The following is a 14,897-nucleotide window of genomic DNA, read 5'->3' on the forward strand; positions in this document are numbered from 1 at the left end:
AGGTTGACCAATCAAAAACTTCTACGTGGCAGCTCATATAATGTACCACGTATACACTTTTACATTAATCGTTCAATTTGGCGAGTTGATTACATAAAATGAACCAAATGAAAGTTACATTCACACAATAGAAAAAATGTAAAAGTTACTTACATCTCCAAATACTAAACCCATAATAATATGAGATGTTCGCTTACGTGCTCTAAACTGGAAACTGAGTATCACCCGACTTTTGTGCATGGATAACAACAGATTATATTTTTCGCCCATGATTAGTTCCTAACTATTTTTCTAGCAATCTTTATTTATTTCGCCCATGAGTTGTTACACTTCATATGCAATTCTGCATATACATATAAAATTATAAATTACCCCCTGATTGGGTTGGGTTGGTATAGTAAGTATCATCACAACCAATTACAAAAATTCCCCTATATTAACCCATATATCGATCCTTCCTTTAATCTTATTAACTCAACAACAGTACGTAATAGATGCTAACTACCACCTCTTCCTCATCCTCTTCCATCAAGGATCTTTATTATTGCTATGCAGGACAACCTCAAATAATACTAGTAATCAGCTACTACTACGTAAGCTACTATGCTACAACAGCAGCAACATCAGGGGAATCAACAAAATATATATATATATATATATATATATATAGGGAAAAGATAATTTGAGACCACCTAAAAAAAGTCCAAAAAAGGACCATTAATTTTTGTAACTTACACACCACCATCATCATCTACTACGATATACAAGACTTTTTTGTAAAAATACTAAGACTTTCCGGCGACAGGCCCACCAGAAAATCATGTGTAAGTTTTACACATGATTTTCTGGTGGGCCTGTCGCCGGAATGTCTTAATATTTTTACAAAAAAGTCTTGTATATCGTAGTAGATGATGATGGTGTACAAAAATCAATGGTCTTAGTTAGTCCTAAATTAAGAGGTGGTCTCAAAATATCTCACCCCTATATATATATATATATATATATATATATATGTAGATCCGAAAGCATTGCCAGTTTGCCACACACCTCCATCAAAGTGGTAAGCAGCTAGCAGAATAATCAGAGGAGTTTATATGATGTTTTGATGTAAACAAGAATATATGCCACACTTTGAGGGATCAAATCTACTAACTGTACGTAGTTCGTTTAGCAAAACGCTATCTTCTGTATATTATTCAGTTCCCAAGAATGAAGTTATCACAAACACAAGGACCAATACTCAGACCATTCAGAACACAAATATACCAAACAATGGTTTTTTTCAAATGTTTGACCGCAAATGTCCCAGGATATTAGAAAAGAGGTTATTAAATTTTGATGATTTATATATTACTGTGTTTACAAAATGATGTGTCATGCACCCAAAAATCTGGAGGAGGTCTTTTAGACCAAGGTAGCTCAGAGCAAAATTTTCTTCAACGTAACGTAATTGTATGAAATTACCAATCAGATTGGTTGAGATAATAAAACAGTACCCAAAGCATTGTTAAACATATCCATTCGGTTTGTCACCACTCTTAGAAGATCTCTTCTGCTGGTCTAATTCGTAATGTGCAAAGGCAGCATCTAGAGCCTGCACCAACATATTTATATAATATATATATATATATATATATATATTAGTGTAAAAACTAAAATTGACTTTTTTTTGTAACGATAATGCATACCCATAAAAATAAAAAGTAAGAAAAATAAACATGGTAGTGGATACCCTTGATAAACAGTAGGTGCCACGGATGAGATGTGAAAAATCTAATAAACCGTGATTTATACAATTCACACGGGGTATAACCTTTTACCCAAAAAACTTATAAACCGTAATGTAAGGGTCAAAGAGGCAAATTTTGTTTCAGACAATGATAAAGATGATATGGAGCAAAGCAAGTAAAATAACCTGAAGCATTGGTTGAACAAGAAGCGAAACTTGGTGCCTTGAATCTGATTGCACGGATTCTTTAATCTCCTGCAAATTAACAAGGATACAAATGGGAGTGAACAGATGCCTTGAATAACAAATTAAACAGGATACAAAATAGATATTCACACATATCATAAAATCATTGCACGTCAAGCCGGAAAGGCATCATCTGCTGTCAAAAAAGAAGAATACCATACACACTGCTTGGACCACGAAAAGAATACCTGTAGTTTCGTGTAGATTTGTGCCATGGCATCCTTCAGCCGGCTCACCTACAGAAAATCCAAATAACAATGCACAAAAGAAGATAACATAATTATGCTTTATCAAGTTAGCTGTCGTTGCATTTACCAGCACACAAAGTCACAAACAGATTGGTGCACTTTAATTGGATTATTTTGCATTCGATGATTAATATGATGCCTGAGATATTTTCCAGCTCTCATTTAAAATATTGATAGAGCAGCGTAGCATGATATCTAGTTACTAGTGTTGAAAGATGGAAAGTCTCATCACAAAATCAAACTGAAAACCCAGAAGAAATTACCTTCGTATAAAGATATGAAGTTGTAATTGGATACGAGGACCAGAAATGCTTTAATAATTCCTGAATGGACGTCCAATGCTGAAAGATGAAAAACCTATTTTAGAGAGAATTCAAAAAAGTTCAACCTTAAAAGTGAATTAACAGATGTGACCTGGAAGAGAAAACCAACAACCATATTAAAAAATAGATCACAAAAGAAAAAGAAAAAACTCACAAGCAAAAGCTCCTCCTTCGTGACACTGGGAAACGTATCCAATATGCTATCATGTGAGGTTTTACCAAGCTGATATTTGGATCTTGATATATCATCTGTCAATATCTTGAAAACCTGGATCATAGTTAACAGCAACTACGTGTTATCTCAAGTAGAGATGGCAGAATGGGCACGTAGGCTAACAAGACAAAACCAGTAAATTCTCTAATATAACTAATGCTTTGAAAACACATCATATACTTCATGAACTAATTTGCTTTCTCTAAATTAAACTGTTGAGAAAAGATATTTTGAATATAAATTGGATAACTGTTTAGCATAGTAGAATAGTTAACCGTGTCCCCATTTATAATAATATCGTATGCAAATTATCAATATTAGTAACTTACTTTTGTTACCAATCATAGCTAAATGTGCTACCAATGGGGTAAAACACCGGTGGTACCGCCACCATGTGACCACATGGACCCATAGATGAAGGGGCTGCAGGTCAGGTTCAAAACTTGCCAAAGGTAAGTGGAGAAACTATATCTTGTGATCCATGTGAAAATGGTGACTTACCAGGCATGAGTTCTAAACGGTGTGCACTCAGAGTACCAAGAAGGTACATGGGACTAGAGGGTTCCCACCCATGTACCCTTTTTTTAGCTAAATGCCTAAATGTGCTAAAAATATTGCTATTATTGGCAAAAGGAAAAATAGATAAAGAGTACATTACATTGCCATGATCAGTAGCAAAATCCAAGTAAATTACTGAAAATTTTTGTATAAAGTTATTTGGTGATACAGCCTGCCAATGTTGGAGAACTAGTGACTCGGGATCAGATCGGCGAAGGGGGGAGTCAGGAGTTTTTGAAAACTTGGATCGGAATCGGGGAGAACCCAGATTGGTTTTTTTATATAGAATCCAAATTTGAAATTATATGTAATAAACTTCAAACTTAAATATAGTTGTTTAAAGATATTAAAATAATACTTTAAAGTTCAAACTTAATTATTCAGAAACATAAACTTAAACCAATTTAGGATTTTATTAAAAGTTTTTTATAAAGAGAAAAATAAAATTGACCATAATTGACCCGAGTATCATACAGGTGAAGTATCTTGCAATTCTAAGCAATTAATCTTTAGGTGTAAACTTCAAGGGACTTCCAACCTGTTCCATTTCAAAAACACTCTTTTTGATTTAACCCGTTTATTTTGAATGGCATAATTTAATTTAACCGCTTGACCCAATAGAAATACAACATAAACCGAATTCACACTTTCATCAGTTAAAGGGTTAAACTCTTAGTCATTGACCTCTCTAGTTTAACAAGCAATCAAAATAGAGCATTTATTACCTTGACAGCCACTTCAGGCCTGACTATGGGATCACTCAAACCTACTTCTCTAGTATCAGAGATAAAGTTCCTTAGAGAACAATAAGCTTCAGAGGTGCTAAGCCTAGATTTCAGCTGTCTTGTTCCAGCAAACTGATTTAGGGAATTAACTTGTTGAGAGTCAAAGTAATCCCGAGGATCCTGTTTATCAATTACTTATAAGAAACATAAAAATTGATTATCTTAACAACACTAATTAGGATGCTAAAGGTCAAACCTTTATACAAAGTGGTGCAACTGGAGGGTCATGTGGTGCCTGTAAGTCCTCAATCTCAGTCATTCTAGTTATTCTATCTAGCCGATCTTGATGTACACTGCCATCTGAAGCTTCTTTAGCTAGCTCAACTGTTTTAACCAAAATTTAGAAGAACTTTGAGAATACATTAGAAGAAAGAAACAAGTATAAGGTGTACTTACCATGTTTTAAACTAGCAAGTGCTTCAGCAACAGATCTTGTATCAACTGTCCCGACATCTAAAACCGGGTAAACACATGAGCCAAGAATAATGTGAATTCAGTGTTGAACTCATATTATTGGGATTATAAGAAATTAATAAATAATACTTGCCGTTCAAAAATAAAATAAATAATACTTGCAAAGTAAATTGCTTTAGATGATGACCAGCATGTAACAGGTCAAAATATTGAAATTTTGAGCCATTTTATAGGTGAATGCCAAGTACATTATCATAATTAGGGATACATACCGAAGTTGTTTAATTTGTTTTCAAGATAAAGATAAAAAAAAATGTTTACTAATTTAACACTTTAATTTATGGGACCAAGAAAACTCTACATATATTATCTGTACCAAAATCTAAGATGAAAGATAAGTTGATGCAGAAAAGTCACAAATTTGTCATAACTCATCACAGAATTCACACTGACGTCTGGGTTTTTTATCTATTTAATTCAATAGAAGCCTTACCTACAGTTCTTCCTTCAAGAACAACTGCAGCATGCCTATTAATATCTTGCAGGAAAGATCTTTTGTAAGGCTCATACTGTGCTTCAAGTTCATCCTTGCTACTTTCGCTGGCTAGGCCATGACCCTATCAATTACATGAAAACAATCACCAACTGACCAAACAGCTTAAACAACTAAACAGACTTTAAGAATATCACCCCAACATACTAAAACAAAACATGCCTTTTAGATGTCTGTGTAACCGGTCAAGGTCAACGGTTGGTTTTTGGTGCGGGTTGCATTACAAATACAACTTGGGCGACTTTCAACCCGTTCAACCAATTTGACCATTTCCATTTTAGCCAACTTCTTTGATTTTAATGGTTTCACATGTTGACCCATTTGAGATAGAACACGCACCAAAATCAACCCATTCATAAATGAGTCAAAATTGCTACATAATCATGACGTACGTATATCAAAAATAAGGATTACGCGTAAGCTATAATCATATATCAAAAATTAGTTCGATTAGATGAACCTCATAAAGGTCATGTAGCAGCGCTTAATAAACTGTGGACGATACCAAAAACACCATAAACACCTGACCAGGACTACCAAAAAATGAACCAATTAAAAAAAAAAAAATTGTAGCATTCTAAACATCCAAGTTACCGGAATATGAGTATAATCATCCCCTTCGTCGGCTTCCATGTCCAAAGTCGGATCTACCTTCCTAATCTGTAAGCAAAAGATATAGAAACAAAACTGAGATTTTCCATTTGGGTTTGATAGTTATATAATATAAATAACAACTTTCAAAACTAAAGCACCTTCTGGCGACTTTCACTAGCCAAAATGGCATCTTGCTTTAGAAAAACTGCTAGATACTCATCTTCAGCGGCCTCTGCAGCAGCAGCAACAATATTTTTGGTACTGTGGATATATTGTGCTTTCCAGTATTTAGTCCAAAATTCCTTCTCATTCAACTGGAATTGAAAATCAAGCAACACAAAAATATGAGATTCCTGAAAGACATGCATAACTTTGACATTCATATTTATCCTTACCTTGTGAGGCACAAAGTTTAGATATGCCTGCCGTACTGCTGGTTTTTCAGCAAATATCTGAGAAAGGTTTTAAGTGAATAGAGAGTCGGAAGAATCCAAATTAAAAGCAGATTTCGTGTTTATTTGAGAAGAAAAACTCCTAAAGCAACATAATGCATCTATATGCAAACGCTAGGCAACTTTTGGAATTGGGAATATAACTATATATATATATATATATATATAAACAAAGATGAAGGTACCTGGTGTATCATTTCAGGCGTTAAGCTAAATGTAACTCTGTTCGACTGACCATCAGATGAGGGTTTGGTATTGAAAGTCATATCACTTTTCAACCCCAAACGTTGCTTTGCTTTTCTGCCAGGATTCACATCTAGCAACTTCTGCACTCGAGTGGTAAACGTAAACTTTTCTGTTACATGTTTTCCAACATAAACTAAATCACCAACAACAAAAAATAAAATAAAAAAGATGCAAAAGAACCAGTTTTGGCTCAGTATTCATATAAAGCATGCATAACACAAGTCATGCAGGCTCGAAACTTGAAAAGATCATAAGGTGATAAATCCTAGGCATGAAACCACATAATGGTTTAACAAAGTCTAACCTTTCTAGTCGCCCAAAACTCAGTCTCTGACAACACACCGCCGATGACAAACTGCTTATGAAGCTTCTGCAGCTCGCTACATAAAAAGTTACCTTAGCTACAATCTCAAATAGAGCACCAAGAAACACGGTGTGAAACAAATATATTGATAACGAATGTTGAGAAAAGAAAGGTACGTGTCGTCTTGCAGTAGTTTAATTCGACGTTCCATTTCAGCTGAACTAAGTTGTTCATTGACAACGTTTTCAGGGGGTGCTCCAGTTTCGGCAGAGAATGTGATAGCTTTGGCTATTAAAAAAGGAAATGATGAGGGCTCAAAATGAATGAGGGGGGGAGGGGAAAGAAGGAGTAGTGGGTTACCTACAAAGTCGCGGCAAAGTTCCCTGTCGGGGTAAGTGTTGAACTCGAAAAAGTAACTGGCCTGATGTTGGCTCGTAAGATTAAGTAGAGCAGGTCGATTGGGAGCCTCCTTGCTAGATTTGTGTCCTTAATCATCATCATCATCAATCGACAATATAATTATTTATTTATATATGAAAAAATTAAACAAAAAAGGTAATACTATACTAAGAATGGATAAAGAAGAAGAAGTGTATGAATGAATGGGTGCTTGCCTTTAATAAGCTTAAAAGGAACATCAACAGGAAGATTTAATGATGGATCATTAGGCGTAAAAACAAGCCTCTCCCTCGTCTGTTTGGGTTACAGTAATTCATAAATTTTAATAACAATAACAAAATCTAATTGAAAAACCTAAACCAAAAACTAGTGTAATAATTGATTAATAAGAAGAAGAAAGAACCAATGTGAGAATGCCAGGAACGCCGGGGTCTTTGACAGAAGATTTAAACTTGGCCCGTTTCACTAACATCTGCGTCGTCATCATCCGATCATCATCCGTCATCTCTTCCTTCTCTTTCTGTCTGTTTGTCTCAGATCACTAATAATAAATAATCAACCCGAAAGATTATTATTAGAAGAAGATTGCTTTGCAGAATTACGGTGAACTACTACTAGTAAACAATATTCTTCCCCGAAAACAGTCGATGGATGGATGGCTGGCTGTGTCAAGTATCCTCCGCCGGTGCTTATTATTTGCTCTTTTTATTTTATACCAAATTTATTTATTTACCCTTGAAACTTACTAATCAATCGGTTTTCTTTCTATTTTAATTTAAAAAAAAAGAAAAAAACAACCGAGTGACCGACCCGCTTTGCAATAATAAAAATAAAAACAATTTATTATTACATTATTTATCTTATACTAACACGTTTCCCGCGCAATGCGGCGGTGGTCGTGACGTGACAATGTGATAGTGGAGGCGACTGTTGGTGGTAAATGAGACATCGAGTAGTGTTGATAATTAATGTAACAGTAATTGATGTAAAGAGTTACTGGATGTATTTAAAAGATAGAAGAATTACAGTAATGTTCAAAAAAAAAAAAGAATTATAGTGTAATTTAATTATTAATGTTAAAAGGTGATGTATATGGAAATATTTTAAATAGTGCTAAATAAAAATATTAAATGTCTTTCAACACTTTTAAAAATAAAATGTTATTCTTTTTATAATATAGTATAAATATAGAAAGTATAGATATAGATGGATTGAAATCAAAAGATTAAAAATTAATGTAACATCCATTTTTAAAATATGAATGAATCAAACATTACATTTAATTTTTTTTTAAGACAGAGCAGAAATGGTTAAGACCCCCAATTTTGATATGCTCACACTGGGTTCGAATCTTGACAATGTTATAAAGGTTTGTTCTCTCATATGTAGACGAAAATAACATTGCTAAGGCACCCTCACCACATTTGCATGTATATTAAAAAAACAAACAAAAGAATTTTCCAATATAATATATACTCATTAAGAAATCATTTATGTTTTTATTTGTGTTTCAATTTTATAGGTAAAGCTAATGCAAATGAAGAACAAAATTTGACTAGAAGATATGGCCGCTTAGAAGCTTTCTTGAGGTAGTTGCAACTTTAATTTTTTTTTTGCCATTGGGGTTAGTTATCTCTGGTCATGTGCTCTGGATGCCCGCCCTTTTCGTTAAAACGAGTTCTTATATCCAGGTTTTAATCGTAAATTTTTTAGTATAATGTGTTTATTATGTTTAATAAAAACATTCTGGAATTTACAAGTCCTTATAACGAAGAATTAAGTTACAAAATGGTTTATAAGTGTTTTTTTATGTTGAATATGTGAAATTGTCAAGTCTGGTGCAAAGTATGGTGTCGCGTGTGGCATCACCTGATACGTTGCAACATACTCTTTACAAAGGATTTCAAATCATTGGTTGTGTTTGGGATTGTGTTATAAAGTGATTATCAGATTATTACGTTTATAAAACGCAAATAATCTAAAATGGTGTTTATATGAAAAAGTGATTATTGACTATGAAAACGCAGTTTTGGAGAAGCATGTACTTGCATGCTTTTTCAAACGCAGTTTTGAAAACGCATAATCTATTTTGAAAACGCAGATGTTGTTTTGTAATCGCAATACCAAACACCCAATAAATATTGTCTTGCTAAATCGGTTAGTTCATTATATCGTAAATTTTTTAGTATAATGTGTTTATTATGTTTAATAAAAACATTCTAGAATTTACAAGTCCTTGTAACGAAGAATTAAGTTACAAAATGGTTTATAAGTGTTTTTTTATGTTGAATATGTGAAATTGTCAAGTGTGGTGCAAAGTATGGTGCCACGTGTGGCATCACTTGATACGTTGCAACATACTCTTTACAGAGGATTTCAAATCATTGGTTGTGGTTGGGATTGTGCTATAAAGTGATTATCAGATTATTACGTTTATAAACGCAAATAATCTAAAATGGTGTTTGTATGAAAAAGTGATTATTGACTATGAAAACGCAGTTTTGGAGAAGCATGTACTTGCATGCTTTTTCAAACGCAGATTTTGTTTTGTAATCGCAATACCACACACCCAATAAATATTGTCTTGCTAAATCGGTTAATTCATTATATTGTAATTCTTTAAACAAGACTGATATTGAGATACAAACAAATATTTACAACTAATAGTTACATTTTTTTATAAAATAATCTAAAAAGAAAAAAAATTCTAAACTTTTGGGGCGTTACAATTAAAAGTGATAATTTTTAAATCTTAATTTTTTATTTTAATCCATGATCAAGATCCTTCTAATTTTACTAATAAAATTGTTTCTGACTTTAGAGGCACTAATATTCAAAATGACTTATCTACCTCTCAAGTTTAAGTTTGAATAATTACTTTGTATATTTATAATTGGTAAAAAGTTTTATTTATATTATACATTTAACTAATTCATTTAATATATAAATTAATTTATATATTCTTAATTTAATTATAAAATTCACAAATATGTCTTAATACAACATATACTTATATATTTTAACAACAGAATTAACAACGGGGTATTTCACAAAGTATTCGCATTGCGTTGAACCCTTTAGTTTAACCTAAATTAAATATCAATTATGAAAATCACAAATGGTATGAGAAAACGGGTGGAGATCCCCTCAAGTTGAAAATAACTTGAGGGGTCAAGTTAGAACAATAATGACCATTTATTTAAAATCAAGGGTTAAAATTAAAAAACGATATTTTAATCTTAATTCTTAATTTAAATTAAGGGTCAAGATTCTAGTCAAGTTGGGAACTTGAGGTAATCCCTTTACATGAGAAACCAGTTGAAGATGAAAAAGAATAGAGATACGTAATATGTGCATTGTTCGAATTGAAGATGCTCTTGTGAAGCCAGATGTTTCTACAAGTGTAGGTGCACTTTGAGCCACCGTTATATCATCCCTCGTTGACCTGAAAGCTAGATCCACTCTTCTAGGTAACCATCACGCTCGATCTGTTGGTTTTTTGTTTCATGAGGTTCAATGTTGTTCCACCAGAGCTGTTTGGGGTCGTGTCTTGATGAATTTGATGTGAAGGTGACGTTGGTGTGAAGTCATCGAAGGGTACTAGTGGTGATGGAAGTGCGACATTAAAGATGGTGATGGAAGTGTAGGTGCTGGAGAGGAAGGGTCTTTTGGTAATATATGTGAATTCCAAAGGAATTCAAGACTTTCCATCTAATATGTGATGGAATTCTCAATTTTGTGTTTAAGGGAATTTGGGGGAATGTTTTACATTCAAATTCCTTCAATTATTCAACCAAACAAGTAAAGGAATGGGATTCGAAATTCCAATTCCATCGAATTCTTTTGAATTCGGTGAACCAAACATCCCCTAAAGAGAATGAAAAGTAATTTTACCCTAATCTATCTCTAATCTATATCTATATAAGTAACATATGAATGTTGATACAAGCTGCACCTTTAAGTGGAACGACTTGCTTTTCACAGGCAGCTCCTTTAACTTCACCATAAAAATGTGTTAATAGCTTTGGCTACTAATACGAAAAGATGATCTTTAGCATGTCGCTTCAAATACTTATTGAATTACAAATTTGGTTAAAAGTATAAGTTAAGTCATGGTACAGTTAAGCTAACTAAACACAATGTGAATAAACTCAAGGTTAAAACTCCTTAACTACAATTCTACAAAGTAATGACAATGTTCCTTGTCTGCAAAAGTTTCGAACTCAAAGATGCATTTACCCTGGAAATATTCCAAAAAAGAAAAACAAGAAAAAGAACCAGGTGTGTTGTTTGAGTAAGATTAAGGCAGGCAGTTCTAGAAACCTCCTTGTATTTGTGTCCTCAATAGAGAAAAAAACAATGTGTAAACACCAATGACAACTATGTGTTACAATAAGAGAATAATAATGTAAAAATGTGTAAACACACCTGTAATTCAAGTGGAGCTAATTAACCATTATAATTTTTTTTTAGAACAACATTCTAATCTATCCTTAATCCTAAATTATACGCATGTCTGGGATGAAACCTAAAACTCTCATTAATCCATCCCCACAAATGTAAGAGGTGGGACTCGAACCCAGGTGGATCCCCCAAGATCAAAGATATTACTAATGAGTCACCCAACCCCATTAGCTATTATACTATTTTTAATGTTACAGATCACACCTCTTTAACATAAGGTTTTTTTCCTTGCCTTATATTTCATATTTTTGGTAGATTGGTAATGTATAAATGATTTCAGAATGATTCGTTCAATTTAAATTATGGGCCTTGTTGAATATTGTCTTCACTCCTCATCTTAGGTAGCTGGTTAAAATTAGACAACGATGAATTTGATAGAACTTGGAGCTCTTTTACACTTCGAACGCAAACTTCAAACTTACTGGCTGGTAAAGGCAATTACTTCTGGCCAATAAACCCCTAACCACTCTTGGCCTGAATAACTACTACCATTATGACAAAAACTGCACAGGCTAAAACTCTTACTAAAATTCCGTCAACGATATGGAACATGGATGATGAGATTTCACAAAAACTCGGGGGCAGAAACAAAGAACTATTTAACAATGGAACAAACTGGTACATGAGAATATCTTCTGTTCTTGAAACCATATGATAATGTAAACATGAATCAATAACTGAAGAACAGCTATAATATCGTTATGCCATATCATATTCAAACAAAGTGAAGAAACCACAAATGTAGCAGATGTTCAATAGTCAATACATTTGATAAAATTAAATCGATACTCCTAAGAAACTCAAAACTCATATCTTCCAGTTTAAACTTATCGAAACAAAAGAAAAACACACTCAAAACCTCTCGGCTAGTCTTGCAGTTACAGCTCTCAGTTTTGAATACACCTTCCCAGCAGGGGAACCCAAAATGAGACTACATAACGAATCTCTCGCTACCTTGATGTTAGCAAACGATCCCAATATGTGAATCTTCGTGTCTGCAATAACAATTCTGGTCTTGGTCGAATTCTCAATCGCAAACCTGGTTTTCCCTCCTTTCCCCGATAGCCTTCCAATGGCGCGCGAAAGATGCTCTCCTCTGAGGGTCTTCACATCCTTGATCTCAAAGGAGTCAACATACAGTTCATCCATCCGCAACAAGGCAACCGCATCCGCCACATCAAAACCAAGCATGAATGCATGGACAAAATCAGCACATTTTTGGAGATGACTGATATCAGGAGTGTCCCGTGTGGTCATCATCTCAACTTTTCGGGTCTTGACATTCATGCGAATGTCAACCTTCATTTGATCATATATGGGAGTGTATATATCCATCCATGCTTTCTTGAGAGGGGTATACCTGTGTTTTGGAACAGAGACTTTACGAAACTGAACCTGGCCATCAGATATCTCATGAGCAGTCAAAGGCTTAAAGTTCGGCTTGACTACAACTTTGACTTCATCACTAGGACCAGCCTCCTCAACTTCCATAGAAACGGTTCCTTTATTGGATTGCATTTTATTGTATCTAAAACGCAATAATTCACTTTATCATCAAAATTACCATCTAAAGGATATGTATGTAATCAAAATTCCTATACTTTTTTCAATAGTCGCATAAACATAGGTTTTTTATTTATTTTGGTACCGGATTAGGAAATTTGAATTATTGCAGTAAATACTATCATCATCATCTATAAGAGGAGGGTCTGCATATGTTGAATAATAATTACTTCCATCTATATATCTATCTAAATAAATAAATAAATTAGGGGGCAAAGCTCAGTTATCATCTACAGCCCATAAAGAATTTTCTTAAGTGTAAGAGAAAAGACAATATTGGAAGGGGGGAAAAAACAAAGTACTACAGTTATTATTAATTTTTCATTCTATCCCAGAGTCAATACAATCAAATTTTAAAAAAATATATATATATTAATATGAAAAGAGAGCATACTTACGAGGAATATAAATAAGGAAGAACGAGAACGGGAAAGATTAGGATACAATTGCTGCTGGTGCTGTTGCGGCTGCTATGTATGTATTTTTAATCCAAGGAAGAAAAAAGGAAAATACTCACAGGGAGGGAGGCAGGCGCAGAGGAAGGTGAAGTATGTATGTAGTTTTGATTAGGGTTTTTGATATGTTTTGTTATCATTATTTTTACATTTTGTGGGTACGGACTTACATACATGTCTTATTTTAACGAGAAAAGTGATTAAAGAAACTTACATACTAATATTTTAATATTTTGAATAAATATTTGGTCTCTCATGATTTTTATGGTTTAAAAAAAATAGGTGAGAAATTTTTTACCAACTTAAATGTCTAACAGCATTATATTTCCTTCCCCTATTTTAAACATGGGATGTGATTAATCGTCCGTTTTAAAAAGATTTTTAAGCTAATTTGGATTTATCATTTTCCTTTTAAATATATCTTTCTTTAAAAAAAAAGCAAGTTTTCTTATTGGTTATCGTTAGACCATTTTAGGTAGTATTTATTATGGTCTTAATAAAAAAAAAATCATGACATAATCAAAATACTTAATTCATTAAGTAATTAAAAGTGTCTGTTTTTTAACTTCATAAGTAAAAAATAATTATATTAACTTAATCCATAGTCATACAACCATTACTTATTAATTCAATCATGCTATCACTTCAATCATTTATTGGAGTGATGATGATAATATGTTCTGATATATGTAGATTTAATTAACCCCTTACAACCTTTTATCCATCTGGACTATTTTTATTTTATTTTTCTATAAAATATGTGACATACTTTGTTTTAACTGGCTTGTTGTTCAAAAAATTATCACTGATGAATATACATCCATAAAAGAAACTGTCGTTCTGATATTTAAACTCAAAGACGTTAGGTTTCATATAAAAACCTGATATGACTTACCGAATTAATTATCTCTCTAAATCATCATTCATGCCTAAAGCATTAATAATGATTATGGTTATATCACTATGTCAAAGTGATATGAAACATGAGCGTCATATCATTACCATTTCAACACCAGTCACTCAAGTAATAGCCTGTCAATTTCATTTCCGATGTGAAAACTCTTAGGATCGTTTGTTTTGCATAATGTTTGTTTCGCATAATGTTTGAGAAAAATTGGAATCTATCAAAAGAAAACTTGAAATTTGAAGAAATTGGAATCTACAACGTACTTTTAAAATCTATCTTGTGTTTGGTTGATAAAATCAATGTAATTTAGCTAATGAAATTTGAATTTAAACTATTACAAATGGCAAAACTACCTTTGTTAAACTCTTGCATTTTTTTCAATTTAATAATATATAACTATGGAAGGGTCTTTTAGTCAAATATTTGAATTCTTTTATAAAATT

At 33.0% G+C, this 14,897-nt stretch overlaps 2 protein-coding genes across 3 annotated transcripts; both read right to left on the reverse strand.

The window, feature by feature from the left end:
- Window positions 1-1,263: 1,263 nt before the first annotated feature.
- On the reverse strand, window positions 1,264-7,767 carry LOC122579807 (general transcription and DNA repair factor IIH subunit TFB1-1). Of its 2 annotated transcripts, none has more exons than XM_043752043.1 (18): window positions 7,469-7,765; window positions 7,281-7,359; window positions 7,027-7,152; window positions 6,843-6,954; window positions 6,667-6,742; window positions 6,302-6,442; window positions 6,060-6,116; window positions 5,823-5,978; window positions 5,665-5,730; window positions 5,011-5,134; window positions 4,500-4,556; window positions 4,300-4,427; window positions 4,044-4,223; window positions 2,701-2,814; window positions 2,487-2,564; window positions 2,164-2,211; window positions 1,916-1,984; window positions 1,264-1,594 (listed from the first exon to the last, which is right to left on the reverse strand). In XM_043752043.1, the coding sequence occupies exons 1-18, from the start codon at window positions 7,568-7,570 to the stop codon at window positions 1,508-1,510; spliced, it is 1,800 nt and encodes a 599-aa protein (XP_043607978.1). In that variant the 5' UTR covers window positions 7,571-7,765; the 3' UTR covers window positions 1,264-1,507. The 2 variants fall into 2 exon arrangements, 1 of the variants encoding a protein (XP_043607978.1); XR_006320702.1 differs by having other exon boundaries at window positions 1,571-1,594; window positions 2,487-2,580; window positions 7,469-7,767.
- A 4,436-nt stretch (window positions 7,768-12,203) lies between these two features.
- On the reverse strand, window positions 12,204-13,682 carry LOC122578928 (RNA-binding protein pno1-like). The gene is made up of 2 exons (XM_043750980.1): window positions 13,491-13,682; window positions 12,204-13,057 (listed from the first exon to the last, which is right to left on the reverse strand). The coding sequence occupies exon 2, from the start codon at window positions 13,045-13,047 to the stop codon at window positions 12,382-12,384; it is 666 nt and encodes a 221-aa protein (XP_043606915.1). The 5' UTR covers window positions 13,048-13,057; window positions 13,491-13,682; the 3' UTR covers window positions 12,204-12,381.
- Between the last annotated feature and the right edge of the window lie 1,215 nt (window positions 13,683-14,897).

The sequence above is a fragment of the Erigeron canadensis genome, chromosome 8 (assembly GCF_010389155.1).
Source record: "Erigeron canadensis isolate Cc75 chromosome 8, C_canadensis_v1, whole genome shotgun sequence".
Taxonomy (NCBI): domain Eukaryota; kingdom Viridiplantae; phylum Streptophyta; class Magnoliopsida; order Asterales; family Asteraceae; genus Erigeron; species Erigeron canadensis.

Coding starts and splice junctions, on each gene's coding strand:
- LOC122579807 (XM_043752043.1), bottom strand. CDS start 7,570: ATGACGGATGATGATCGGATGATGACGACGCAGATGTTAGTGAAACGG. Junction 4,224..4,299: donor TTGCACCACTTTGTATAAAG/GTTTGACCTTTA, acceptor ATTGATAAACAG/GATCCTCGGGATTACTTTGA. Junction 2,815..4,043: donor GGCCTGAAGTGGCTGTCAAG/GTAATAAATGCT, acceptor ACTATGATCCAG/GTTTTCAAGATATTGACAGA.
- LOC122578928 (XM_043750980.1), bottom strand. CDS start 13,047: ATGCAATCCAATAAAGGAACCGTTTCTATGGAAGTTGAGGAGGCTGGT.